Source organism: Balaenoptera physalus (assembly GCF_965194825.1).
Source record: "Balaenoptera physalus genome assembly, chromosome: 5".
Lineage (NCBI taxonomy): Eukaryota > Metazoa > Chordata > Mammalia > Artiodactyla > Balaenopteridae > Balaenoptera > Balaenoptera physalus.
Genome location: NC_138884.1, coordinates 134,237,211 through 134,264,726, shown reverse-complemented (window position 1 = coordinate 134,264,726; position 27,516 = coordinate 134,237,211). Strand labels below are relative to the sequence as shown.

The 27,516-nt window shown below is 38.0% G+C and overlaps 1 protein-coding gene and 1 long non-coding RNA gene across 4 annotated transcripts in view; both read right to left on the bottom strand.

The window, feature by feature from the left end:
- LOC309661037 overlaps nucleotides 1-27,516 on the bottom strand; it is an 852,613-nt gene that overhangs the window by 471,011 nt on the left and 354,086 nt on the right. The window lies entirely within an intron of this gene.
- Nucleotides 1-27,516, bottom strand: part of FAT4 (FAT atypical cadherin 4) — a 171,828-nt gene that overhangs the window by 35,867 nt on the left and 108,445 nt on the right. For all 3 annotated transcript variants that reach the window (XM_082462068.1, XM_082462067.1, XM_082462069.1), the window contains 3 exons: nucleotides 14,762-14,942; nucleotides 7,253-7,503; nucleotides 884-5,233 (listed from right to left, as the gene is read on the bottom strand). In XM_082462068.1, coding sequence (XP_082318194.1) covers nucleotides 884-5,233; nucleotides 7,253-7,503; nucleotides 14,762-14,942 — 4,782 coding nt within the window. The remainder of the gene's footprint in view (nucleotides 1-883; nucleotides 5,234-7,252; nucleotides 7,504-14,761; nucleotides 14,943-27,516) is intronic.

Here is a 27,516-nt window from a genome sequence, read left to right as displayed (position 1 = left end):
GATTGTCTCTCCTCAAACTTATCAATAGCATAAATTTATACACATTTGAAGGTGCACTAACTACAGATCAGCTAATAAATAAATAGGTGATAGATAGATAGATAGGGATAGAAACAGAGATATATTTATAAACATACATCATGTCCTATTAGGATGCCAAAGACTAGTCAAACAAATTTGCTCAATATGTTTCTAAAATGTCAAGGTACATTGTGGCTCAGTTACCTTAGAAATAGGCCTATGATGTTTTCTAAGCGACTACTACAAATAACAAGGCATTTTAATCTCAATCTAAATCACAGCTCTTGCTTCATTCTCCTCACAGTGTGGGTCAAATTTCAATACTCCTAATGATAATTATGATAAACAATCATAAAAATGATCATGATAAAATGAAGGAACCAACAACAATAATTGAGAACTATATTTAGAACATAAAAGAGTCCAGGTCTTATACTTTAACTATACCATGTCCTTTAACTTTAGAACACTTTTTTGAAGCTAAGATACTCTTTTTGCTCTTGTCCAAGACAAGAACTTAACCTCTGGAATGAACTGTGTAAGCTCACATCCCGACTCTACAACAAATCAACTGAGTCACCTTAGAAAACCAACTCAACTTCTCTCTACATCATCTTCCTCCTCTGTAAAACCTGGAAAATCATTATCCCTACCTCGTAGGTTTCTTGTGAGAAGTAAGTGAAATAAATACAGATAAAGTGCTTAGAACAGTGTCTGGCCAATAGTAAATGCTTAAAGCATTTGCTGTGATTCTGCCTATTCTTCAGGGAAAATCATTTGAAAATGACAAAGTTCATGACTTTCTATTATACTTGATATGGCTAAAGTCTTGGTGGGAAAAAAAAGCCAAACATTGTCATACCTGTGTATCCAGTTTTGCAAACACAGTTGAAGCCTCCTGGAAAGTTCTGGCAGACGGCACTGTTCTTGCAGGGACTAGGCAGGCACTCGTTGATATCTCTCTCACAGGCCCTGCCAGTGAAGCCATCTGGGCAGCTGCATGAAAATCCTCCCACTAAATTGTGACAGGTCCCACCATTGTGGCAAGGGGACGGAAGGCATTCGTCTATGTCTATTTCACACCAGCTGCCAGCATAGCCTGGCAGACACTTGCATAAGAAAGGCTGCAAAGGTTCATTTGCCACGATGATGACCGGAAGGCTCTCATGGCTCTTTAATTCGAAGCTCACGGCCAGTCTCCTTACACAGCTGCCTCCGTTCTGACATGGGCCGGGAGCACAGGAGTCGTGATCTACAGATTCTACCTTCACTCCACTCTGCCGGAAGAGGATCTCTTTGATGCTTTCAAAGAAGGTGGCTACACCACTGGGATTCACATACTGATTATGGCTTCGCTTCACAGCTGCCAAAAGAAATGTTCTATTGTTCCCTTCATAGGCCCCATACAGTTGCACAGCGGTCCCAAGGCCAGTCAGCTGTGAACTGGCAATGCGTAAGAAATGAAGGTAGTGGTTCGTCAAGAAGTCCTTTACACTTGGTACGCTGAGACGCAGCAGGATGCTGTTATCCACTGTCGTGTTGGAAAATCCAGTGAAGAAAACTCGGATATTGCTCGTGACCGTGCTGTGGACGCCATCGTTGCTGAGGACAGTCAGATCAAACGTGCCGTCTGTGGACCTTGGCTGGGAACTCAGATTGCAAGTGCCCCTCGGAATACTGAAGAGGCTCGTAACTCCCGAAGTCAGGGAGCAGTGGAAGGTGTCTAACACATCGGGATCCTGTGGCTTCACGGAGCCTAAAATCCCACCAGGAAACAAGTTGCCATAATAATTAACAAATATCTCCACCGTCCGAGACTGTGAAGGGTTGTCATTTTGGTCTATCACTGTGATATGCACGGTCCCTGTGGAAGACATCTGAGGGACACCGGAGTCCCTAGTGACCACAGACAGATAGAAGTCTGCAATTTGCTCTCTGTCAATCTCTCTAGTCGTGCTCAGAACTCCAGCAGTGTTCAGACTAAAATAGCTGGTGGCAGGACCCGTGCTCAGCAAGTAGTAGGTAAAGGGGCCTTGATTTGGAGGGAGGTCAGGATCCGTGGACTGAAGCCTCATCACCAGAGTTCCTGGGCGTTTGTTTTCCATAACTTCTCCCTCACTGATGGTCAGCATAGGCCCATTATCATTTATATCTTCCAGGGTGACTAATAAGGAGGCACTTCCTGTAGCTGAGGGGGTCCCTGAATCCACAGCTAAAACCGTGAGATTATAGATGGGTAGGGTTTCTCGATCTAATTCTGCAGTAACGGTGATCTGTCCTGTCTGTGGATTAATGGAAAAGGCACCATTTTCATTCCCTGATCCAATAAAATAGGAAAACCTACTCCAGCTGGGAACAGAGTCTGAGTCGAAGGCACTGACAAAGGTCACATGAGTTCCCGTTGGGACCCCTTCACTGATCTGAACACTGTAGATGTTTAGACTAAAAACGGGTGGGTCATTGGCATCAAGCACAGTGACATTTACAGTGACCTCATCGATGTCTGCACCCCTAATGCTGCCAAAATTCTTGGCCAGTACCTTCAAAGACACCCTTTCTTCTTTTTCCCTATCAAGAAGTCCAGAAACATAAATTTGTCCAGTCTTCTTGTTGATCTGGAAACCCTTCTTTCTACTGTCACCAAAAATCAAATAGTGTACTTCCCCATCAGTGCCCAAATCACGGTCACTGGCAAACACTTCTCCAACAATAGTACCTTCAGGAGCTGCTTCTGAGATTTCAAAATAGTAAAGTTTGGAAACAAAACGAGGCACATATTCATTTGTCCCTTTTAACTGTATATTAACAGTGGCAAAACTGCACCTTTCTTCATCGGGGACATTGAAAGCTTTCACAGTAAGGTGGTAGCTCTGCTTGGTTTCAAAATCCAGGAAGCCTTGAGTGGTGATGACTCCCGTGTTGGGGTCAATGACAAAGAGGTCACTGTCAGATGACTGTACAGTATACGCAGTCACAGCATTGGTTCCAGAGTCGGCATCCGTTGCATTTAGGTGGATAACTGTCGTCCCACTGGGGGCATTTTCCAAAACAGCAGGGAAATATTCATCAGGGAGGAACACTGGAGAATTGTCATTCACGTCAATCACATCTACAGTCACACTGCAGTAACCAGTCCTTGCAACCCAGCCTCCATCTGTAGCACTAATAGTCATTTCGTGTTTCTGGCATAGCTCATAATCAAGAGCTTTGGCTAGTGTTAATACACCTGTGGAGGAATTGATTGCAAAGATGCCTTCTTCATTTCCTGAGGAAATACTGTACTTAATCAAGCCATTCATAGCCGTGTCTCTATCTCTTGCAGAAACGGTTCTGACAATGGCCCCAATACTATGGCTTTCAGGGATGGTTGCACTCATGTGGCTTTGAGAGAATTCAGGTGTGTGGTAGTTTTCCTCGGTGACAATTATGTGAACAGTGGCTTGGGATGAAAGTGGAGGGTTTCCCTTATCCTTCGCGGTGACAGTGATCAAAAAGTTTTGATTCAAGTCAGATATCAGGGGAGCTGCTACTGAAATCCACCCCGTATTATTGTCTAACTTAAATTTTCCCAAATGATGTTCATTCGAAATGAAATACTCCACTTCAGAATTCAATCCAAAATCTTTCTCATCTACTGCAGTAACTTTGATTAACTTTGTACCAATTTTAACATGTTTGGTGACTGGAGTAAAATATGCAGGTTTAAGAAATCGTGGTGCGTTGTCATTACTGTCCACCGTGTTGATGGTAACTGTCGTCTCACTAAGTAATGCAGGATTGCCTCGATCTGAAGACGTCACTATAAAACTATGTCTGTTGATGTTCACGTTACTGAAGCCACTGACGTTTTGGTATATTAAGACCTGTTTATTGAAAATCTCCCCTGTGGTGGCATTAATCCTGAAGTATTCTGACTGAGATTTTATAAAATAGAACACTTGTCCGTTTGATCCCTCATCGGGGTCTGTTGCAGATACCTGAGTCACTCTGGAGCCAATTTCAGTAAGTTCAGGAAAATCTAAGTAATAGGATGGTCTGCTAAATCTTGGAGCATTGTCATTGACATCTGTCACAAATATCGTGACATCTGTACTTACAGTCCATCCAGAATCGTGGGCAGAAACTCGGATTCTGTAACGGTCTGTGTCTTCTCTATTTAAAGGCCTACTAATTACGATATCCCCAGTGCTGGGATTAATCGTAAATGGAAGACTTGTGTCCATTATAGAGTATCTACTAATTGCATTTACACCAATATCTTCATCAGAAGTTGTGACACGTGTAACTGTGTACCCTAATGGGGAATTTTCAGGAACGTGGGCACTGAATATTTGCGAAAACCTAGGGGCATTATCATTTTCATCTAAAATGTTAATGATGACTTTTACTGAGGTACTCTGAGAAGGGGAGCCTTTGTCTGAGGACTTTATGGTAAGCACATACTGAGATATTTTTTCCCGGTCTAAAGGTCGAATGCTTCTAATTTCACCAGTAGCATGATTGATACTGAAACTATGTTCTCTGTTGCCATTAACAATTTCATAGTCTAACTGTCCATTGGGTCCACTATCCTTGTCCACTGCAGAAACAGTAAGTATTTTTCGAGGAGAAAGGTTTTCCAATATTTCAGATACAAATGGATCTTCCTTAAAAACTGGGGAATTATCATTGACATCTAATACTGTTATGTCAAGTTTCTCATAAGAGGAGAAAGGAGGGAAACCTCCATCTCTGGCTTCTATCCATACAACATACTTTTGTATCTTTTCAAAATCCAGAGGTTGACTAATGGACACCTGCCCTGATAACTGATCAGTCTGAAATGTGTTGCCAAGATTCCCACTTGCAATATAATACGACAAAGGTTCTCCTCTCAAGGAGGACCCCGTTATGGTAGTGACAAGAGTGCCTACTGGTTGGTTTTCAGGAAACACGAATGTTTGTTCTTTGGCTCTGACTTTAGGGAAATCTGCTTTGTTCACAAATCGAACAGTCACTGTTGTAGAATCTGTCTTTGGAAATGAGCCACCGTCTTTTACATGTACAGAAAACGTCACTTCTGAAGTGCCATTTAGTGGTCCGGCTGCCATAATAGCTCCTCTCAGTGGGTCAATGTGAAATTTTTCAGAGTTTCTACCCGAAAGAGAATAATGTAGTTCAGAATTGGGTCCAAAATCAGCATCTGTGACAGTAACCGCAAAGACGAAGGAACCTATAAAAGAGGGAGTGTGCAGTTATAATCTCATGGAACCCCAATAAAACATTTGATAGTAAGTTAAAACACTATATTAAAACTATATATAAACCACTATATTGCTACCTGACATAACTTTATTTCCCCATGATTACGAGGGGAGAACAGTACCTCTTATATTGTCTCTGAAGTTCCCCAGTCAAATCTAACAGTAGTCTTCAGGAACTGACCTGTCATTATCTACCTAAAACCCATACAGTCTTCTGAATTTAATAATTTTCAGTGTGCCTCTGTGAGAAGCACAGGGAAGAGCAACGGCTAATCCTTCCAAATTATAGTTCCTAGGAGAAAAATCTGTACACAACAGAACTTCCAACAAACACAATAATACAGGAGTTCTGCTAAGAACTATTTTTATGCCCAATGGGGAAAAAAAATAATTGCTCTATTATGTCTTAAAATATTGTTGAATTACCTTTTATGTAATCATGTCAACAAAAATAATATGTTTAAAAAATTACTGTTGATTCCTTATACCCACTGTTTTATAGCAAAATTCTTTTATCTGTGAACCATTCTCATACGGAGATGAAGTGTATATATGTATGTGTGCATACATTATATGTATAACAATTATAAATTACACACACACACGTATATGAACAATTATAAAGTACACACACACACACATATATATAAACAATTATAAAGTAGTAAGAAATAAGAACTGAGGAAGAATGGACTCAATTTGGATTCCAAAAGTCAATGCTTGGGATGAGGGCCAATTGGACAGATTGTAGAGGAGATACGCTGAAAAGCTGCCGTAAGGACGTGTTTTCGATAAACTTATTCAGAAACCTTTCCCAAACCTGCATTCCTACCCATAACAGAAGAGTTTGTGACACAAGTGAAAAGTCTCTAATTTAAAAAAGGCAGTGATTCTGATTAACTATAATATGTCTAATGAGGAAAAAAATGCTTAAGCCTTACTCACTTTGTACAGGAGATGTTATATTGCATCACCACACATTGGGTGTGATTAGAATTATGCCTGCCAGCATCATTTCAGCTGAAGGCCGTCATCAGGGATTTATGACTTCACTATTGACATTTCCTTTTGATAGAAATTTGGCACAATAATTTATGGATTTTATACTTGCAATTGGTATCAATTATACCTTCTCAAGTGAATAGAAGCTCAAAGATCACTAGAGGAGAAATCCTGCATCCGTTTTTTTGTTTTTCTAATTAAAAATATCTTAAAGCAAGGAAAATTAATTATGGCCTTTATTTGTATACTTTCTTGTTTCAAAATTCATTTCAAAAATTACCAATGGCAGATGATTTGTGTAGTGCCTAAGAGAGTAGGCCATTCCTTGCAAAGAAACAAACAAAACCAAACTAAATGTAAAAGAGATGCAGAAAGATAAATACATATCGTCAATACGAAAGTGGTTCATTAACGGCTTCATACTCATACTAACAGAAGAAAAACTTCACTCATCAAAACTAGAGTAAAATATTTACAATAATAATTAACTAGAAGGATTCCTTCATTAAACCTTTTAAAAACTTATCTGTGAAGCATTGAATAAAATATTCATTTTCTACTAAGAAATACAGTTGAAGGCCTATTACTTCCCAGATAATGTTTCAGGTGCTCGGATATGGCATGGAAAAAGAGATAATGTCCCTGCTATCAAGGAACACACAAATTACATCTCAGGACAGAACCCTCCCTGACTACAAGGTGAAATCTATTCTAATCTTTAACAATATTCAAGTAAAATTAAGAAACAGCACTAGGAAAGGTGTGGCAATTATAAAACCTTAAATACAATTGGTCTGGGAAGAAAGAATTAATTTGCAAGATTCGATGTTCCTTCAATGTATTTAGGCAAGAGTTGAATTTTAGAGGATTTGCCAACTTTGGCTATATCAGAAATATACACGTAAAAATAACAGCAATGTAATTATAGGAAGTGTCCAATGTATAGTTTTTATTTATCTATGAGACCTCCGAGTTGGTTTGGTTACCTGGAAGAGTAGGCGACGGGATGTGTGTGACATACGGGTGATGCTGAAACCTTGGTGGGTTGTCGTTGACGTCAGTCACCGTGACGAGCACACTGGTGGAACTGGAAAGAGGCTCCGGGGATCCAGTATCACTGGCAACGACCACTAAAGTGTAATTCTCTTTTGTTTCCCTGTCTAGCAACGCACTGGTGATGATTTGTCCTGTGGAGGGGTTGATGGTGAACTGAGAATTTCCACCAATGATCCTATAACTAAAGCAGAGAGCAGACATGGGCATATTTCTTCCAGTTTTAATGCTGCAACATCTATTTACTATAATTTAATGACCGAGGCAGAAATGTCAAGATAAACATTACAAGTAAGATCACAAAACAACGAAAGGATATGGCGAGTTCAAATTTTATGTGAACATCACATTAACAATCTTTATTGTGAGATATCCCATGACCTCAAGCAGGTCCTCACAAGGTTTGTGGGTTTCTTAAATCATGCAAGTCCCCAGAATATACCCAGAAGACTATCGTGTTTTAAATAAACCAGCCTGAGAGCATAAATCAGGGCCTTGCTCTAATATTGTGGTCAGTGGCCAGGATCACAAATGAACATCTGTTAAATGAATCTAAAAATTATTTTTTCTGCAGTGCGCCATAATATACCAGAAAGGTCAGTGGAAGATCTTTTTCTTTAAAGACCAAACACTGTATTTGACACATATTGACTATCCAGAACAACTCAAGAACTGATTATTTATACAGAGAAATTCCTAGTTACTAATTCTCTCGTTTGCTATTCCTCATATGGCCATGCTGCTTTGCTTTCTTGTTGTAAGGAGAGGTATGACATCTTCATGGATATTTTGACGTTAACCAGATTGGTTAGCGGGGAGGAGTTTCCACTGAGAATAGCTTCTCTCTTCTTTCTGAAGAAAAAAGCTGTCTGTATATATTCCTGAGAGGTCAGCTAGGAAAGAAGTAGCTAAGCTTGAAGGTTCAGAAGCTGGCTGTGGTCCATAATTTTTTAAGTTGGAGGGTAGCGAGATAATAGACATCTTTCAAAGTTTTCTCCTTTATGCCAACAAAGAAATGCCCTTGTTGGAACTAACTGGTGTTCCTATGGTTTGTGTCCATAAAAACATAGCAACAGCAAGTGCCTAATAGAAACAGCAGGAAAAAACCTTGCATTGCAGCCAGTGCACATTTCTCCTATGAAGTTCATCGGTTAAAACAAACATTTCAGCATCTTCATCCTTTTTAGAGACATAATGAACAATTGGGAGCTATTTTTTTAAAAAAATAGAGTTTCTATAAAATGAAAGCTAAATAGAAAAAGAATAGAGAAGGAATTTGGTTGAGAAATGATTTTAGTATTGATAAAGTACTTGGTATCACTCAGATTTGAACACCCTTTGACACACCCACATGCCACGATCAGGAGTGAGAAAAGCACTGACTATATTTCCTAGACCAGAAATGACTCTTTACAAAGTGTAATTACTACGCTTACAGAGTAGAAGATATCTATTCCCTTTATCAAAATAAAAATATCAAAGGTTTGTAAATGATTTCTCAAAGTTAGAAATTCAGGACTCATGAAATAATCATATTGCCTTACCTTTTGGACAAAGTCTGTAGACACCTGGATTATGAGAATTATGTGATTTTACTTTGGGAAACTTTGCTTCTATCGGTAGGTGTAGAAATGACCAAATAAGTTAATAGGGGTTGGAACAAGTGCTTCATAGTGCCACAAGCTTTCTTACAGCTTTATGACAGCAAAGGCCAAGGTTCACTCAAATATTTGTTCCCTTAAGCATTCACAAATAAAAATAAGAAGGATGCAAAATGCATGTAAATTTGATTTGGATGCTTTGTATGTGAGAAGACCATGGTATATTAGAATGAACAATGTGTTGAAAGGCAAATGATGTGAGTTCTGGCCCAGGTTGAACTAAATAATCCATAGAGGAACTTTGTACTATAAATTCTTATTCTTTATTTTATGCTATTGCACATAAGATTGTCTGTTTAAAAGTAGGTAATATATTTATTATTTTTTAAAATTAAAGAATAAAAGTGTATCAATAGTGTATTTTAAATATGAGATATTCTTTAATATCTCACAATATCTATAATACCAGTTTCAATCAAATTTATTCTTGTAAGTTACAAAAAGAAAGAAATAAAAGAAACATAGGGGACAATATAAATGGATAGACTGCTGAGATCACATGCCCAGGTTTTCCCCACTTGTATTATTTGAGTCGTGTTTCACTTCTCATCCTTTCATACATCTCTCTCCTGCTTCTCTGGTCCACATTAATTTCTTTTAAGGTTATGAACTTAGATCAAGTCTGTGCTACATTCTTAACAGCTAAACACCTACACTGTTCTTTACAACTTTGCAGCATCTTACCGTGTTCTTAGTGTGTACCCAGCAGACTACAAGGCATTTTATATACGCTTTCTTTTAAGCCTCAGAACAATCCTAACAGTTTGGTTTTGTACTACATTTTTTATCGATGAGGAATCTGAATCTAAGGGAGGCTAATCTAGTTGCACAGAGAAACATGCAATCTATAAATGGTACATGGAGACTGAACTTCTGTCTTTATGACTTCAGCATGCACTTTTTCCATTATCCTACAGTAGATGGAAGGTGAGACACAGCCTGAGGGGATGTGGGTGAGACAAGGCACACTGTAGCTCTTGCTAAGGCCAAAAGGGACTCTTGCTCAGGTTTGATGTAGAATCAGTTTACAATGACTTAGTTCAATGCAAATCAACAAGGTGTTAATTTTTTTTCTGACTCAAGAAATTATTGTTTCAAATTACTGGCATAAACTGATCATTATTATCTAAAATCTAAATCAACTGTTGTTGCATTTGTAAAGATGAAATATCCCCATTTGATTTCTTGAAACTTTTTTACCTCTTCCTGAGATTTGCTACAGTCATAAGGCACTGCACTGTGGGCTGCTAGAATACAGTGATTTAGTAATAGTTTAGAAACTGGACTTTGGAACACAGTTCCCTTGGACATGAATTTTGATCTCATTCAAGGACTTAAATTCATAAAGTTTCTTAGCCTTTCTAAGTCTTCTCTATCTATGAAGTATTATACATATATGTATTCCCTTCATTTGGTAGTTTTGAGCATCAAATGTAATTTCTTTTGAAAAGCACTTGGCATCATAATTAGTATGTGACAAGAATTCAAAGTTTAGGTTTACACACATAACAGTATATATACGTACATAATTATAATACTCTATTATATATAATCTCTTATAATCCATCTTTAGGTAAATGGATGAACTAATAGAGACATGGATAAGTAGGTAAAAAAATTCTGTGCTCAAGCTTATACCCTAGATAGAAGAAAGACACACGGAAAAGTAAATACAAAATCAGGCGTTATGTTTAAGTGCTATGAAATTGCTCAGAAGCATTGTTTTGGGAATTCAGAAGACAAAGAGATCACTTTTGATAGAAAAGCCTTTCTTGGAGAAATGTAAATTTAGGCTAAGTCTTAAAGAGGTTACCCGCCTTACAATAGTATTGTAAAGGGAGAATGAAGGTATTTTAGGCTAGGAGTCAACAAATTTTTTTTTTCTGTAAAGGACCAGTTAGTAAATATTTTCAGCTCTTTAGGCCATCAGATCTCTGTTGCAACACTCAACTTGCTGTTTTAATGCAAAAGCAGCTGCAGACAATACGTACATGAATGGGCATGGCTATTTTCCAGGAACACTTTATTTACAAAACTAGGCACTGGGCCGAATTTGGCTTGCAGGCTGCTGTTTGCAGAACCCTGGTCTAGGATATAGAAGGATTTGAACAGAGCCATAGTGCTTGGAAAAGCACAGGTCCTTTTCCCAGGAGCAGAAAGTGATCCAGTGAGGCTGAAAGTTTGGGTATACATTTGTACAGGATAAGCTTGGAAAGATGCTGGGGCTGTTTACGGAGGGGCTGGAATATGCAGACTGGGCGTTATGCCCTAGGCAAACTGGAAGTTGAAAGATTTTGAGGAGGGGGGAGTATCATTGTTAAAGCTGAGCCACTGAGCTAGCTGTTTCATGTTACTGTCATTTTCCCTTCATTCACAGACTCAGGCTTTGCTTTATCCAAATCACTTTCTACAACACTGAGAGAGGAATCATCATAAAATGTAAACTAATCATGTTATTGCCCACCTTAAAACATTTCAGTTGTTTCTCCCACTAGACACAGAAAGAAATGTGAATTTTCTCCTATGGTATACAAGGCCCATTCCTAACCCACACCAACCATACTGAACAGCTTTGTTTTTCTGATGCTATGTTTTTGCATAGCTTTGGCTTTGCACCTGTTACTGTCTTTGCCTAGAATGCCTTTCATCCCTTGTTTGTACATAAGCAACTCCTCTGTTTTTCCAAAATTCATCAATTACTTGAAGCTTATACTTATTTCCTCAGGTATCACTGAGTATGCTGTTCTTTCCACACATTCTGTGTTTAAACTATACTTGTTCCAAGGTACTATCATTGTAATATTGCAAAATTACCTTCTATATTAAAGTGTTCTTATTAGAACTGAAGTGCTTAACTCCTCAGAACTTAACAAAGTATCTGGGACATCGTAAGGGCTCCAAGATTATACAGGATTGTGTAGTATATAGATTGGAAGGATTAGAAACCAGAGTCAGGAAAGTAAGTTAATTTTTATTATAATAGTCCAGGCATGATGTAATTATGGACTGAACTAGGATCTTGGCAGGAGGGATGCACAGAAAAGAATGAGTGCCAGAGGCATTAGGAAAGAAGAAACATGAAAACTTGTCCACTGAATGAGCGTAGGGGGAGAAGATGACTGTTAGCCATCAAGATGGGAGGATGAAGAAAGCAAAGCAACATCATTAAAAGAGAGCAGTACACCAAGAGGAGAAACAGAAAAGGTTAGGAGCTTCTGATACGTTGTCCTTATGACAACAGAACCTCTACGTAGAAGTGCCTCCTAGAGAGTTTTAAAGACGGGTGGGAATCTCCAGGATGGAGTCAGAGTTGGTACAACAGGTTTAGAGGTTTTCTGTCTAGTTTTCTGGGTAAGTTTTCTCATGGCTGCAGCCATGGAAATGGATGATTCTCTACTCTCTCTCTCTTTTACTCTTTCTCTCTCTCTCTCTCTCTCTCTCACACACACACACATACACACACGTGCGGGAAAACAAAGAAAGGAAAGAAAAGGACTGAGGAAACTTGCTGTGGGGAATGTCCAAATTTCTTTGGAGAGAGAGAAAGAGGGGACACAGAAGGCAAATTAGAAGGTGTGGTCAGAGACGCAGGATGAGAAATAAGAAATAACATTTACACAGACACTGAGGAGAAAAAAAATGCCAATAAGAAAGGCTGACCTGTGGTGCAAATATTGCAAAAGGCAAAGGAAAATAAAGACTCAGACATCACTGGACTTGATAAATTTCAGTAGAATCTTCGAATAGTCTTTTTTGGTAAAGCAATGGAGGAGAAAGACTGAGAGATTTTCAAGAATAAATGGCCAGAGAAAACTCTGAGGCAGTAACCCACCCTCTCAAAAATGTGGTGTGAAAAACATGAGGAAAAGCAGCAGTCGTAAAGAATACTAGAATCATTCATTTAATGCATTTATTTAGGTGCCAGTCACTATTATGTTGTAGACATTTTTCAAGGAAGAATATATTAGGAATAAAATAGATATTAGAATGATGAAAAGAAAAAAAATACTAGTATAAATTTAGCGACTTTCATGTCCCAATAATGTGTTAGAGACATTTGCACATATTAACTGATTCCATATATGATACTTGGCACCTAGTAATTGGTCAATATATATTTAATTCTCACAAATTTCGAAAGTAGCAATTCTTATCTCCACTTTTACTGATGGATACACTGAGCCTTAGAGACACTAAAATGACTTTCCTAAGTCATGTAAGTAAATAAAGGAACCAGAACTCAATACCAGATATTCTGAGCATTTCTATAGGGATAAAGATATGATCAAGGAAAGAAGGATTACTTGAAGATCCAGAGCAAAATGTAGTAACTGCTGAATTAATGATTTGAGGGAAATCGAATGGGATGGGATTAAGAGCACAGAGAAAGGGATTTGCCTTTGAATGTCAACACTGTTGATACAGTTTTGTGACTTTCTCCAATGTTATGACATAAAAGAATTAAAAGTGAGGTTTTGAATGGAGATTTGGTCAGTTGGGAAAAAAAAAGGAATATATTTCTATAAGAGCTAAATTCTGGAATGGGTGTCTGGGAAACAAAGATATAAACTAGATAAGCTAGTAATTAATGCAGGCTGGTTTACTAGAAGGGAAAATATTAAAAGTTATGTAAAGTGTTTAACTCAAAATAAGTATACCATCCATTAAAATGCATAACTTGATCAAACTGGTAGAAAGAAGAATATAAATAAATATTTTTTGGGTAGCTGCTGTGTAAAAGATCATGTTAGACCATATGGGAAAATTAACATCACACATAAAAGGTTGTGCTTTTAGAGAGTCCATCAGTAGTTAGGTAAATGACTTAAATATGTAATACTTAAATAGTCAATATAAAAATTAATACATAAAAGCTCTGTTAACCAGAGGAAAAAGTGGATTTTCTCCAGGATTCCATGAATAGCAAGGAGTGATTAACATCCAAAATATATATTCCATTAAAAACATATCAAGCCAGAGTAAATAAGATTTAGGTTGGCATAACAACTTACTATTCTGTGAAAATATTTTTCATTTAAGTTGTAATAATTGTCTGTCAATTTAAAGTGAACATAATAGTTTTTTGCAAGATAAAAATGGCATGGATTTTTATTATATCTGACTATATGAAGGCACAGTCATTTGAAGACTTTTCACCGATGGGTTTTAGCCCGGGGACTCTTGGCTGGCCATGGCTGCTTTGACAAAGAAAGTATTATGGAAGTGATTCTATGCCGTTTCAAGGCCTGGTCTGTAAGAGCATTAGCAGCTTTCACCTGAGGTCCTTGTTCTTCTACCATATAAAGAAGTCCAACTACCCTGCTGAAGAACCACACTGAGAAGCTCTGAGACCACAAGATCAGAGAAGGGGCCCAACTGAGCCTAAAGTTCCAGCCATCCCTGCCAAGCCACCAGGCATGCGCGTGAAGCCATCTTGGACCCTCTAGGACACAGTCACCAGGTAAATACCATAAGTGACACTAGTCAAACACAAGAAGCAGAAGAATCTCCCACTGACCCATGCCCTAATTCCTCAACTACAAAATAATGAGATACAATAAAAATATAAATAAAATTAATAAGATAAAGTTTTAGAACAATACATAAAATCATTATTGTTTTAATCCTCATTTTAGGCATAGTTGGTTATTCAGCAACCACAATTGGGCTATGAGTTAATGCTACAGAATTTCAGCAAAATGAAGCATTGTATGCATTTAGTCCAAAGACTAATGTTTAATGAGAAAAATAATTAAAATTTACAAAGGAAAATGTACTGACCTGATTACTGCATTTGTTGAAGCATCAGCATCTGAGGCATTTACCAATGAAACATCTGTCCCAGTTGGGGCATCTTCAGGAATTGTTGTGAAATACATTTTACTGGCAAAAGTGGGGACATTGTCATTGACATCATCCACTATGACATTGATAGTTCCAGTTCCGGTCAGGGCAGGGGATCCTAGAAGGAAAAGAAAATCAAGTCTTAATGTTCATAAATAACAAAAATAATAGCAAACTTAACAATTAGCTGTAGACAGAACTACGGAAGAGAATTTAGAAAACATCCCAAAGTAAAATTTGGGAACACATAGGCAAGTGATTGAGTGATTTTTAGTGTTGTTACAAGAAAAAAATATTTTTATTTAGGGAATAGTATTCCAACTCTTTCCTAGTGATACTGCACGAAAGGAATACGTCAACCTCTTATTCTATTTTAAAGGTGCTGATTCAGCAATGCAGAACACAACAATATCATTTAAATGCCACAAAAGAGGCACTTACAGTAAAATAGCTCAAGCCAGATTTGGAGAATACCCCTGGGCCTGGAATAGCTGGCCAGCTGACAAGGCAGAGTTAAAAACTGTATTCCTAGATGTGACTCTCAATGCTATTGTCAACAAAATCCAACTGGGCTTCTGAGGCCTTTAAATCCCCTTTTCTGTACTAAACAATATTTGTTGCAGAAAACTTAAAGAAGAAAGCTTCAAGTTAACATCAAAACTCTAATCTTCCACTTGCTGGAAATAACACTATGTCAATGAGCTGACTTGAAATCATTTTTGTTGCGTGTATTGAATATTTAAGGTAAATGTGAAACAATTCATTTTTATTTCCTGTTCCAGTTCCGTTATCAGCATATAGTGAAAACCCAGCATTTAACAAAATCTTGGAGTACACGGTCTGTACTACACAAGGTTAGCAGACTCTTTGTGGTGAAGGTCAGATGACATATTTGGTTAGACTCTGTGGGTGGTCCCACAGGTAAATGGCATATCATCTGCCCTTAGTTGTGTTTTCAAAATCAGTTTTCAAACTTTAATTTCTCTAAATAGAAATAATGAAAGTCTGTTTAACTGTAAAATAAAATAAAGCCCTGGATACTCTCACTTTCTGTTTAAGATACTATTCTTTCTCCCATAAAATTATCTCCTGTTAAACGAAGTTTAAATTCTACTTATTTCTAGTACTCAACATTTTGTTAATAAAGCCATTCATTCACTCGCTCATTTGTTTCTCTGTAAAATGTTTATGGAGTAACTATTTAGTATCAGAATGGTGTTGAGATTCACAGCCTTCCAATATTATTTTTTCATAATAATATTCTTGTGATTTGCTAGTATTTCCTTACTACTATTCAAACTTTGTCCTATTAGATTGTTATTACTGATGGCATAGTACCAATCAGCTTTTATGCTCAAATGTATAGGAACCAAAATCAACAGGCTAGAAAATTATGGAATGCAGTGGTTTTGGTGATCTGGTATTTTTGTGCCCTATGTAAGGAAGCTCAAATTCTACGTTAGATAAAAAGTGTGTTAGACAACTTGAACTGGGCAGTGTAATGAGGCATGATACCTCCCGGAAACCTATGCAATTAAATTTAGGCTGCAAGCTGATCTTTGTTGCCATATATATCCTTCTCCGTGACGTAATTTATATTAAGCATTCCATTTACATTAACATATTTTTAAATTCATGACTGCAGAAATCCTACTTTTTAGGTGTTTGATTTTACATTAAAGGAAAGAAAACTAGTTCTCACTTTTTGCTTTTTTTGTATAATCGACTACTAATATTAAAATACTGTAATTGCCTTTTTACTAGTCACTTAAACAATGGTAGGCTGATGTCACAAACATTTCACACCCAGAGTAGATCTGGAAGTATTATAAACACTGAAGAAGCACATTAAAATAATACTTTTAAAATCTCACTCATCATATTAATAATGATAATTGCAAATATTTACTGAGTCTTTAGGTATTCAAGTACTGGTTGAAGAAGTTTACTTTCATTGTCTAATCTTCATAAGTTAGTAAAACTGTTATCTCCATTTTATATATAAGTAAACTGAGAGAAAGGCTGAGCAACTATTTTAGGGCCACAGACTTAGTGAGGAATGGAGCTGGGATTTGACTTGAATGCGGTGCTGCTGACCACTGGCAAAAAGCCATAAGGTGTTAGCAGCTGGACAGGTACTGCTCAGTGAGATGCTCTGGGACTCTGGACAAGCCGATCCCCAGCACGAGGCACAAGCTAGAGAAAAAGGTCCATCTGTGAGGGATCCTAGCTATTGTCGAGGTTGTTTGTGGAGCATTTGGGGACATCAGTCTGGTCACGAATTCTGAATTTTTCATAGCACGTGTTAAAACCAAAATCAATTTTTCTGAGGTATTATTTTTGGCCAATGTTTGGCCTAAAGCTCTTGAATGTGTTTAATTACATACAGTTTGATGAAATAGAAGTTAATGATGTGAATGATGTTAGTATTTCTCCCACTGGTTGCATTAAAAAAATTAACTAGAGGATAACTGTGCTTTTGTGTGGACAGAAGGGGATATCATGGGAAGGAGGCTGTACATCTGATGAATTGAGAGAGGGGATAACTAAATCAATGCCCCAGAGGACGTGAAGGGCTCTTTTATCTCTTTTATTGACATTGTACTCCACTCACTAAATCTGTCTCCTTACACGCAAAATGGGAATAATGAAAATAGAACCTACCTCAAAAGAGGTGTTGAGGGGAATGTAACATGCTTAGGATAGTGCCTGGTACATAGTTAAAACATATTCTATAGTACTCTTTGTTGTTGTACTTGTTTTAGAAACAAAAAAAAAATGGAATATTGACCTTTAAAAGGTCCATTTTTAATCCTACAGATTTCTGTGTCATAGTTCTCAGGATTTTTGTTCCTCCACAAAACTTTCAAGTCAATCCTATGATAATATTATTCAGGAAAAGATTTTGAATCATTCTTTTCTTTTAATGATTTTTTTGTAGTTATAAGTATATGAGATACTTAGCTTTCAAAACTTTCACAGCTTTGTGGAAGACGTTGAATTGAAAGTTTAAAAATGCAAAATCTAAAAATTTACAGTGAGAGTTTAAAGAAGACCTGAATATGTCTGATATGCTCTCTAATCAACAGTGCTTAAACTTGTTAAGAAATAACACAGTACTGCCAAACAAAGGTTTCACCTTTGGTATTCTAAAGTGTCTGATGACACACATATGGAAAACCTCATAAAATGATGACTAACTCATTTGGTCAGGAACATGTGATTTCTTTCCTTGTCTATAAACTACATAAATATTGTTTTTGATGTGTTTTCTGAATTAGTAAGCAAAAAGAACAAAACATTGTTTACCCAGGAAAATATTCAGCAAGTTCAATCTCACGGTCTCCATACCAGAGAATAATTTTTTCACAAGATCTCAAAAGCACACCAGCGACAACAGATGGGCCTGGCTTGAGAAATGGCCCCATAGGTAATCCCATATCCACATGGGACATCTTCTTAAGCCAAGAACCATGCCCAGAGTCCCCTTTTCTCTTTCAGCCCACTTTCAAAGCACTTGGGGTTCTTCTCTTCCTATTTTCTTCAAGAATTGATAGAGTGAAGCACAATCTCTACAGTGGCCTCACTTTCTTGTTGCCCCAGGGGATGGGCACGAGGGTCTTATTTACTTTTTAAAGTTTTACAAGGAAACTTCACAAAGACAACGTTCTACATTTCTAAGTCTTTTACTGAGATTTAACTTACTCCAAACTCTGCCTCCAATATTTTTCATTTATTCTTGGGGGTGGGGCTTTCCACCGCACACCTCACTCCAGCCTCAGACTTGTCCACTATAGCAGGAGGTCCACAAGGCCCTCCCTCTCAGCTTTGGGCAGGGAGATGAAATCAAGGGACAAAAAGCAGCAATGCCCCTGGATTTCAATTGAGTAAGCCTCATCTCTACACACTCTTCTCGGATGAAGGACACAAGTTCCCTAGTCCTTGGCCCACACAGATTTCAGTGCTTCCTCATCTCCTAATGGAATGATGAAGTCTTGTTTTTGTTGTTGTTCTTGTTGCTTTTCTGTGTTTGTTTGCTTGTTTTTGAACCCTTCCTCTTAATTATGTGAAAAAGTGGTCCTGGAACTTATGTTCCTGTTTCCCAATATCTTTGTGGTTATAGCCCGTGTGAAGTGCTGCATGATGTTCACTATTACTTTATCTTTGGTCCAGAACTTTCTACTGGTTCCAGAGCCTCAATATTAGTATGTCAAAAACTCAAGTCTTAATTATTCTGTGTAAACTTAGCCCACATATTTATATATAAATTGAAAAACATATGTGCAAATACATATACACATATATATTTATAGATGCCTATTATTGAACACTTATTTGATAACAGATATATGTATGAGTATCTTATATATGTATTACTCATTTAATATACAGATTCATGAAGTAAGTATTACAATTTAATTTTTTAAATAAAGAACTTTAGACTCAAAGGATTTGAGCAACTTATTTACATTCAGCCATAGTGGCAGAAGGAAATCAATTTTGAATTCTTAAAAAAAATATATTTTCTCAGTTCATTAGGCTCAGATAAAAGTATGTCACTCTTATTGCACATTTTTACTCTATATTATTATTATTATCAATGTACTTCTGCCATATTCTCTATTAAGTTACAAATTAATTGAGAGCAGAAATAATTGTTTAATTCATCTTTATATAAAACCATAATGCATACCAATAGACCTTGTCCTCAATGTTTATTAACTTCTCCTTTGACTCGATATATGGAAATCTGATCTAGTGACTACATGGCTGAAAGTTCAAAAAGCTGAACACTTCTAGAAATATACAACTGGGAATATAGGTTTTAGCCTACAGCCAGAGTCAGAGAACAAGACTGTCATCAAAGGTCAAAGTTTTGGAGATAGTCTACTACTTATAACAGAGGGTCCCAATTAATCCTGAATCCCATGAGAAGAATCAGAATACCAGGGGCCAATATTTAGCTTGGATAGATCTGATAAGGATGAATTATATAGGTAGTGGCGTACTAGGGCAAGATTACTTGATTTCATCTGGAATTGATTTATGAGAACCAGATGCAAACAGAAAGAAGAGGTAGGATGTAATGACACAGGCTGCTGGTAGAAGACAGTGAGCCAGTGAAAGGGGTTGAAGATACAAATGAAATAAAAGGACAAGATCTCAGAAATTTATAATTGTAGATATTAGGAGGGTACAGTGGATATTTGAAATACAATTAGAGGTCAGATGATAAAATGAACCTCAAATTTCATTTTGTAAAAATTATATGTATTGTATACATCATAATCTGTATAAATATGTATATATGTATATACATATATAAAAATAAAATAAATATAGGTAAATTGATAGGAACCTTCTGAAATTTTTAGAGCAAATAGAAAAAAATAACATATGATTCTGAAAAGCATTCTATAAAATTTGCAAAAACATATCTCACACACAAACACATACACACACACACACACACACACACACACACACACACACACACACAGACTATTCACAGCTTAATCTTCTGATAGTCCCTTATAATTGGGAAGTTCCAAGCTTTGTCTGAATCATATTTTATACTCTTATTTGAGAAATGATTAAACTGGTATTGCCTTTTAACACTAGTGGCCTAAAAAGATCAAATATATCAAAATAAAGTTCAAGGAAACTTAAAATAAGATTTTAAAAAGAGGAGACCTTCAAGATGGAGGAGGAGTCAGATGTGGAGATCACCTTCCTCCCCACAAATACATCAGAAATACATCGACATGTGGAACAACTCCTACAGAACACCTACTGAACGCTGGCAGAAGACCTCAGACTTCCCAAAAGGCAAGAAACTCCCCATGTACCTGGGGAGGGCAAAAGAAAAAAGAAAAAACAGAGACAAAAGAATAGGGACAGGACCTGCACCTCTGGGAGGGAGCTGTGAAGGAGGAAAAGTCTCCACACACTAGGAAGCCCCTTCACTGGCAGAGACGGGGGTGGTGGGGGGGAAGCTTCGGAGCCATGGAGGAGAGCACAGCAACAGGGGTGCGGAGGGCAAAGCGGAGAGATTCCCGCACAGAGGATCAGTGCCCACCAGCACTCACCAGCCTGAAGGCTTGTCTGCTCACCCGTCGGGGCGGGCGGGGGCTGGGAGCTGAGGCTTGGGCTTCAGAGGTCAGATCCCGGGAAGAGGACTGGGGTTGGCTGCATGAACACAGCTTGAAGGGGGCTAGTGCAACATAGCTAGATGGGAGGGCGTCCAGGAAAAAGTCTAGAACTGCCTAGGAGGCAAGAGACCATTGTTTCAGGGTGGGCAAGGAGAGCGGATTCAGAGCACCACCTAAACGAGCTCCAGAGACGGGCATGAGCTGCAGTTATCAGTGCGGACCCCAGAGACGGGCATGAGATGCTAAGGCTGCTGCTGCAGCCACAGAGAAGCCTGTGTGCAAGCACAGGTCACTATCTACACCTCCCCTCCCAGGAACTTATGGAGCCCACCACTGCCAGGGTCCCGTGATCCAGGGACAACTTCCCCAGGAGAACAAACAGCGTGGCTCAGGCTGTTGCAATGTCACATCAGCCTCTGCGGCCGCAGGCTCACCCCGCATTCCGTACCCCTCCCTCTCCCTGGCCTGAGTGAGCCAGAGCCCCCTAATCAGCTGCTACTTTAACTCTGTCCTGTCTGGGCGGGGAAGAGATGCCCTCCGGCGACCTACACACAGAGGCAGGGCCAAATCCAAAGCTGAGCCCCAGGAGCTGTGCAAACAAAGAAGAGAAAGGGAAATCTCTCCCATCAGCCTCAGGGGCAGTGGATTAAATCTCACAATCAACTTGATGTACCCTGCATCTCTGGAATACCTGAATAGACAACGAATCATCCCAAAATAGAGGCGGTGGATTTTGGGAGCAACTGTAGACTTGGGGTTTGCTGTATGCAACTGACTGGTTTCTGGTTTTATGTTTATCTTCATTTAGTATTTAGAGCTTATTATCATTGGTCAATTTGTTTATTGATTTGGTGGCTCTCTTCCTCCTTTTTTTTTTATATATATATAGATATATATTTTTTTTCCTTTTTCTCTTTTTGTGAATGTGTATGTGTATGCCTCTTTCTGTGATTTTGTCATATAGCTTTGTTTTTAACATTTCTCCTACGGTTCTGTCTGTCCATTTTTGTTTTTTGTTCTTTTTTTTTGTGTGTGTATAGTTTTTAGCGCTTGTTATCATTGGTAGATTTCTTTTTTGGCTTGGTTACTCTCTTCTTTCTTTCTTTCTTTTTCTTTTTCTTTATTACTTTTTAATTTTTTTATTTTTAATAATTATTTTTTATTTCAAAAACTTTATTTTATTTTATTTTACTTCCTTCTTTCCTTCCTTCCTTCCTTTCTCTCTCTCTCTCTCTCTCTCTCCCCCTCCCTCCCTCCCTCTCTCTCTCTCTGTCTCTCTCTCTGTCTCTCTCTCTCTCCCTTTTCTTCTGAGCCATGTGGCTGACAGAGTCATGGTCCTCCAGCCAGGTGTTAGGCCTGTGCCTCTGAGGTGGGAGAGCCAACTTCAGGGCATTGGTTCACCAGAGGCCTCCAGGCTCCACATAATATCAAACAGCGAAAGCTGTCCCAGAGCTCTCCATCTTAACGAGACCCAGCTCCACTCAAAGACCAGCAAGCTACAGTGCTGGACACACTATGCCAAACAACTAGCAGGACAGGAACACAACCCCACCCATTAGCAGAGAGGCTGCCTAAAATTATAATAAGGTCACAGACACTCCAGAACACACCACCAGAAGCAGTCCTGCCCACCAGAAAGACAATATCCAGCCTCATCCACCAGAACACAGGCACTAGACCCCTGCACCAGGAAGCCTACACAACCCACTGAACCAAGCTTAACCACTGGGGGCAGACACCAAAAACAACAGGAATTACAAACCTTCAGCCTGCAAAAAGGAGACCCCAAACATGGCAAGTTAAGCAAAATGAGAAGACAGAGAAACACATAGCAGATGAAGTATCAAGGTAAAAACCCACCAGACCAAACAAATAAAGAGGAAATAGGCAGTCTACTTGAAAAAGAATTCAGAATAGGGCTTCCCTGGTGGCACAGTGGTTGAGAGTCTGCCTGCTAATGCAGGGGACACGGGTTTGAGCCCTGGTCTGGGAGGATCCCACATGCCGCTGGGCGACTGGGCCCGTGAGCCACAACTACTGAGCCTGCGCATCTGGAGCCTGTGCTCCGCAACAAGAGAGGCCATGATAGTGAGAGGCCCGTGCACCGCGATGAGGAGTGGCCACCACTTGCTGCAACTGGAAAAAGCCCTAGCACGGAAACGAAGACCCAACATAGCAATCAATCAATCAATCAATCAATAAATCTTTAAAAAAAAAAAAAAGAATTCAGAATAATGATAGTAAAGATGATCCAAAATCTTGGAAACAGAATGGGGAAAATACAAGAAATGTTTAACAAGGACCTAGAAGAACTAAAGAGCAAACCAACAATGATGAACAACACAATAAATGGGATTAAAAATTCTCCAGAAGCAATCAATACCAGAATAACTGAGGCAGAAGAATGGATAAGTGACCCGGAAGATAAAATAGTGTAAATAACTACTGCAGAGCAGAATAAAGAAAAAAGAATGAAAAGAATTGAGGACAGTCTCAGAGACGACTGGGCCAACATTAAATGCACCAACATTCGAATTATAGAGGTCCTGGAAGAAAAAGAGAAAAATAAACGGACTGAGAAAATATTTGAATAGATTATAGTTGAAAATTTCCTTAACATGGGAAAAGAAATAGTCAATCAAGTCCAGGAAACATAGAGTCCCATACAGGATAAATCCAAGGAGAAACACACGAAGACACATATTAATCAAACTATCAAAAATAAAATAAAAAGAAAAATATTAAAAGCAGTGAGGGAAAAGCAACAAATAATACACAAGGGAATCCCCATAAGGTTAACACCTGATCTTTCAGCAGAAACTCTACAAGCCAGAAAGGAGTGGCAGGACATATTTAAAGTGATGAAAGGGAAAAACCTACAACCAAAATTACTCTACCCAGCAAGGATCTCATTCAGATTCGATGGAGAAATTAAAACATTTACAGACAAGCAAAAGCTAAGAGAATTCAGTACCACCAAACCAGCTTTACAACAAATGCTAAAGGAACTTCTCTAGGCAGGAAACAAAAGACAAGGAAAAGACCTACAATAACAAACCCAAAACAATTAAGAAAATTGTAATAGGAACATACATATCGATAATTACCTTCAATGTGAATGGATTAAATGTTCCAACCAAGAGACATAGACTGGCTGAATGGATCCAAAAACAAGACCGACATATATGCTGTCTACAAGAGACCCACTTCAGACCTAGGGACACATACAGACTGAAAGTAGGGGATGGAAAAAGATATTCCATGCAAATGGAAATCAAAAGAAAGCTGGAGTAGCAATTCTCATATCAGACAAAATACACTTTAAAATAAAGACTATTACAAGAGGCAAAGAAGGACACTACATAATGATCAAGGGATCAATCCAAGAAGAAGACACAACATTTGTCAACATTTATGCACCTAACATAGGAGCATCTCAATACATAAGGCAAATGTTAACAGCCATAAAAGGGGAAATTGACAGTAACACAATCATAATAGGGGACTTTAACACCCCACTTTAAGCAATGGACAGATCATTCAAAATGAAAATAAATAAGGAACACAAGATTTAAATGATACATTAAACAAGATGGACTTGATATTTATAGGGCATTCCATCCAAAAACAACAGAATACACTTTCTTCTCAAGAGCTCATGGAACATTCTCCAGGATAGATCATATCTTGGGTCACAAATCAAGCCTTGGTAAATTTAAGAAAATTGAAATTATATCAAGTATCTTTTCTAACCACAATGCTATGAGACTAGATAATAATTACAGGAAAAAAATCTTTAAAAAATACAGACACATGGAGGCTAAACAATACACTACTTAATAACCCAGAGATCACTGAAGAAATCAAAGAGGAAATCAAATAATACCTAGAAACAAATGACAGTGAAAACACGACGACCCAAGACCTGTGGGATGCAGCAAAAGCAGTTCTAAGAGGGAAGTTTATAGCAATACAATCCTACCTCAAGAAACAAGAAACATCTCAAATAAACAACCTAACCTTACACCTAGAGCAAATAGAGAAAGAAGAACAAAAAACCCATAGTTAGCAGAAGGAATGAAATCATAAAAATCAGATCACAAATAAATGAAAAAGAAATGAAGGAAACAAAAGCAAAGATCAATAAAACTAAAAGCTGGTTCTTTGAGAAGATAAACAAAATTGATAAACCATTAGCCAGACTCATCAAGAAAAACAGGAAGAAGATTCAAATCAATAGAATCAGAAATAAAAAAGGAGAAGTAACAACTGACACTGCAGAAATAAAGGATCATGAGAGATTACTACAAGCAACTACATGCCAATAAAATGGACAACCTGGAAGAAATGGACAAATTCTTAGAAAAGCACAACCTTCTGAGACTGAACCAGGAAGAAATAGAAAATATAAACAGATGAATCACAAGCACTGAAATTGAGACTGTGATTAAAAATATTTTGACAAACAAAAGCCCAGGACCGGCTGGCTTCACAGGCAAATTCTATCAAACATTTAGAGAAGGGCTAATACCTCTCCTTCTCAAACTCTTCCAAAATATAGCAGAGGCAGGAACACTCCCAAACTCATCTACGAGGCCACCATCAACATCATACCAAAACCAGACAAAGATGTCACAAAGAAAGAAAACTACAGGCCAATATCATTGATGAACATAGATGCAAAAATCCTCAACAACATAGTAGCAAACGGAATCCAAAAGCACATTAAATGGATCATACAGCATGATCAAGTGGGGTTTATCCCAGGAATGCAACGATTCTTCAATATATGCAAATCAATCAGTGTGATAAACCATATTAACCAATTGAAGGATAAAAACCATATGATCATCTCAATAGATGCAGAAAAAGCTTTTGAAAAAATTCAATACCCATTTATGATAAAAACTCTCCAGAAAGTAGACATGGAGGGAACTTACTTCAACATAATAAAGGCCATATATGACAAACCCAGGCCAACATCATTCTCAACGGTGAAAAAATGAAACCATTTCCACTAAGGTCAGGAACAAGACAAGGTTGTCCACTCTCACCAGTATTATTCAACATAGCTTTGGAAGTTCTAGCCATAGTTATCAGAGAAAAAGGAAAAAAAAGGAATCCAAATCGGAGAAGAAGTAGTAAAGCTGTCACTGTTTGCAGAAGAGATGATACCATACATAGAGAATCCTAAAGATGCTACCAGAAAACTACTAGAACTAATCAACGAATTTGGTAAAGTAGCAGGATACAAAATTAATGCACAGAAATCTCTTGCTTTCCTATAAACTAATGATGAAAACTCTGAAAGAGAAATTAAGGAAACACTCCCATTTACCATTGAAAGAAAAAGAATAAAATACCTAGGAATAAACCTACCTAAGGAGACAAAAGAGCTGTACGCAGAAAACTATAAGACACTGATGAAAGAAATTAAAGATCATACAAAGAGATGGAGAGATATACCATGTTCTTGGATTGGAAGAATCAACATTGTGAAAATGACTATACTACCCAAAGCAATCTACAGATTCAGTGCAATCCCTATCAAACTACCAATGGCATTTTTCACAGAACTAGAACAAAAAATTTCACAATTTGTATGGAAACACAAAAGACCCTGAGTAGCCAAAGCAATCTTGAGAAAGAAAAACAGAGCTGGAGGAATCCGGCTCCCAGACTTCAGACTATACTACAAAGCGACAGTAATCAAGACAGTATGGTACTGGCACAAAAACAGAAATATAGATCAATGGAACAGGATAGAAAGCCCAGAGATAAACCCACACACATATGGTCACCTTATCTTTGATAAAGGAGGCAAGAATATACAATGGAAAAGAGACAGCCTCTTCAATAAGTGGTGCTGGGAAAACTGGACAGCTGTATGTAAAAGAATGAAATTAGAACACTTCCTAACACCATACACAAAAATAAACTCAAAATGGATTAAAGACCTAAATATAATGCCAGACACTATAAAACTCTTAGAGGAAAACATAGGCAGAACACTCTATGACATAAATCACAGCAAGATCCTTTTTGACCCACCTCCTAGAGAAATGGAAATAAAAACAAAAACAAACAAATGGGAACTAATGAAACTTAAAAGCTTTTGTACAGCAAAGGATACCATAAACAAGACGAAAAGACAACCCTCAGAATGGGAGGAAATATTTGCAAATGAAGCAAGTGACAAAGGATTAATCTCCAAAATTTACAAGCAGCTCATGCAGCTCAATATCCGAAAAACAAACAACCCAATCCAAAAATGGGCCGAAGACCTAAATAGACATTTCTCCATAGAAGATATACAGATTGCCAACAAACACATGAAAGGATGCTCGACATCACTAATCATTAGAGAAATGCAAATCAAAACTACAATGAGGTATCACCTCACACCAGTCAGAATGGCCATCATCAAAAAATCTACAAACAATAAATGCTGGAGAGGGTGTGGAGGAAAGGGAACCCTCTTGCACTGTTGGCGGAAATGTAAATTGATACAGCCACTATGGAGAAGTGTATGGAGGTTCC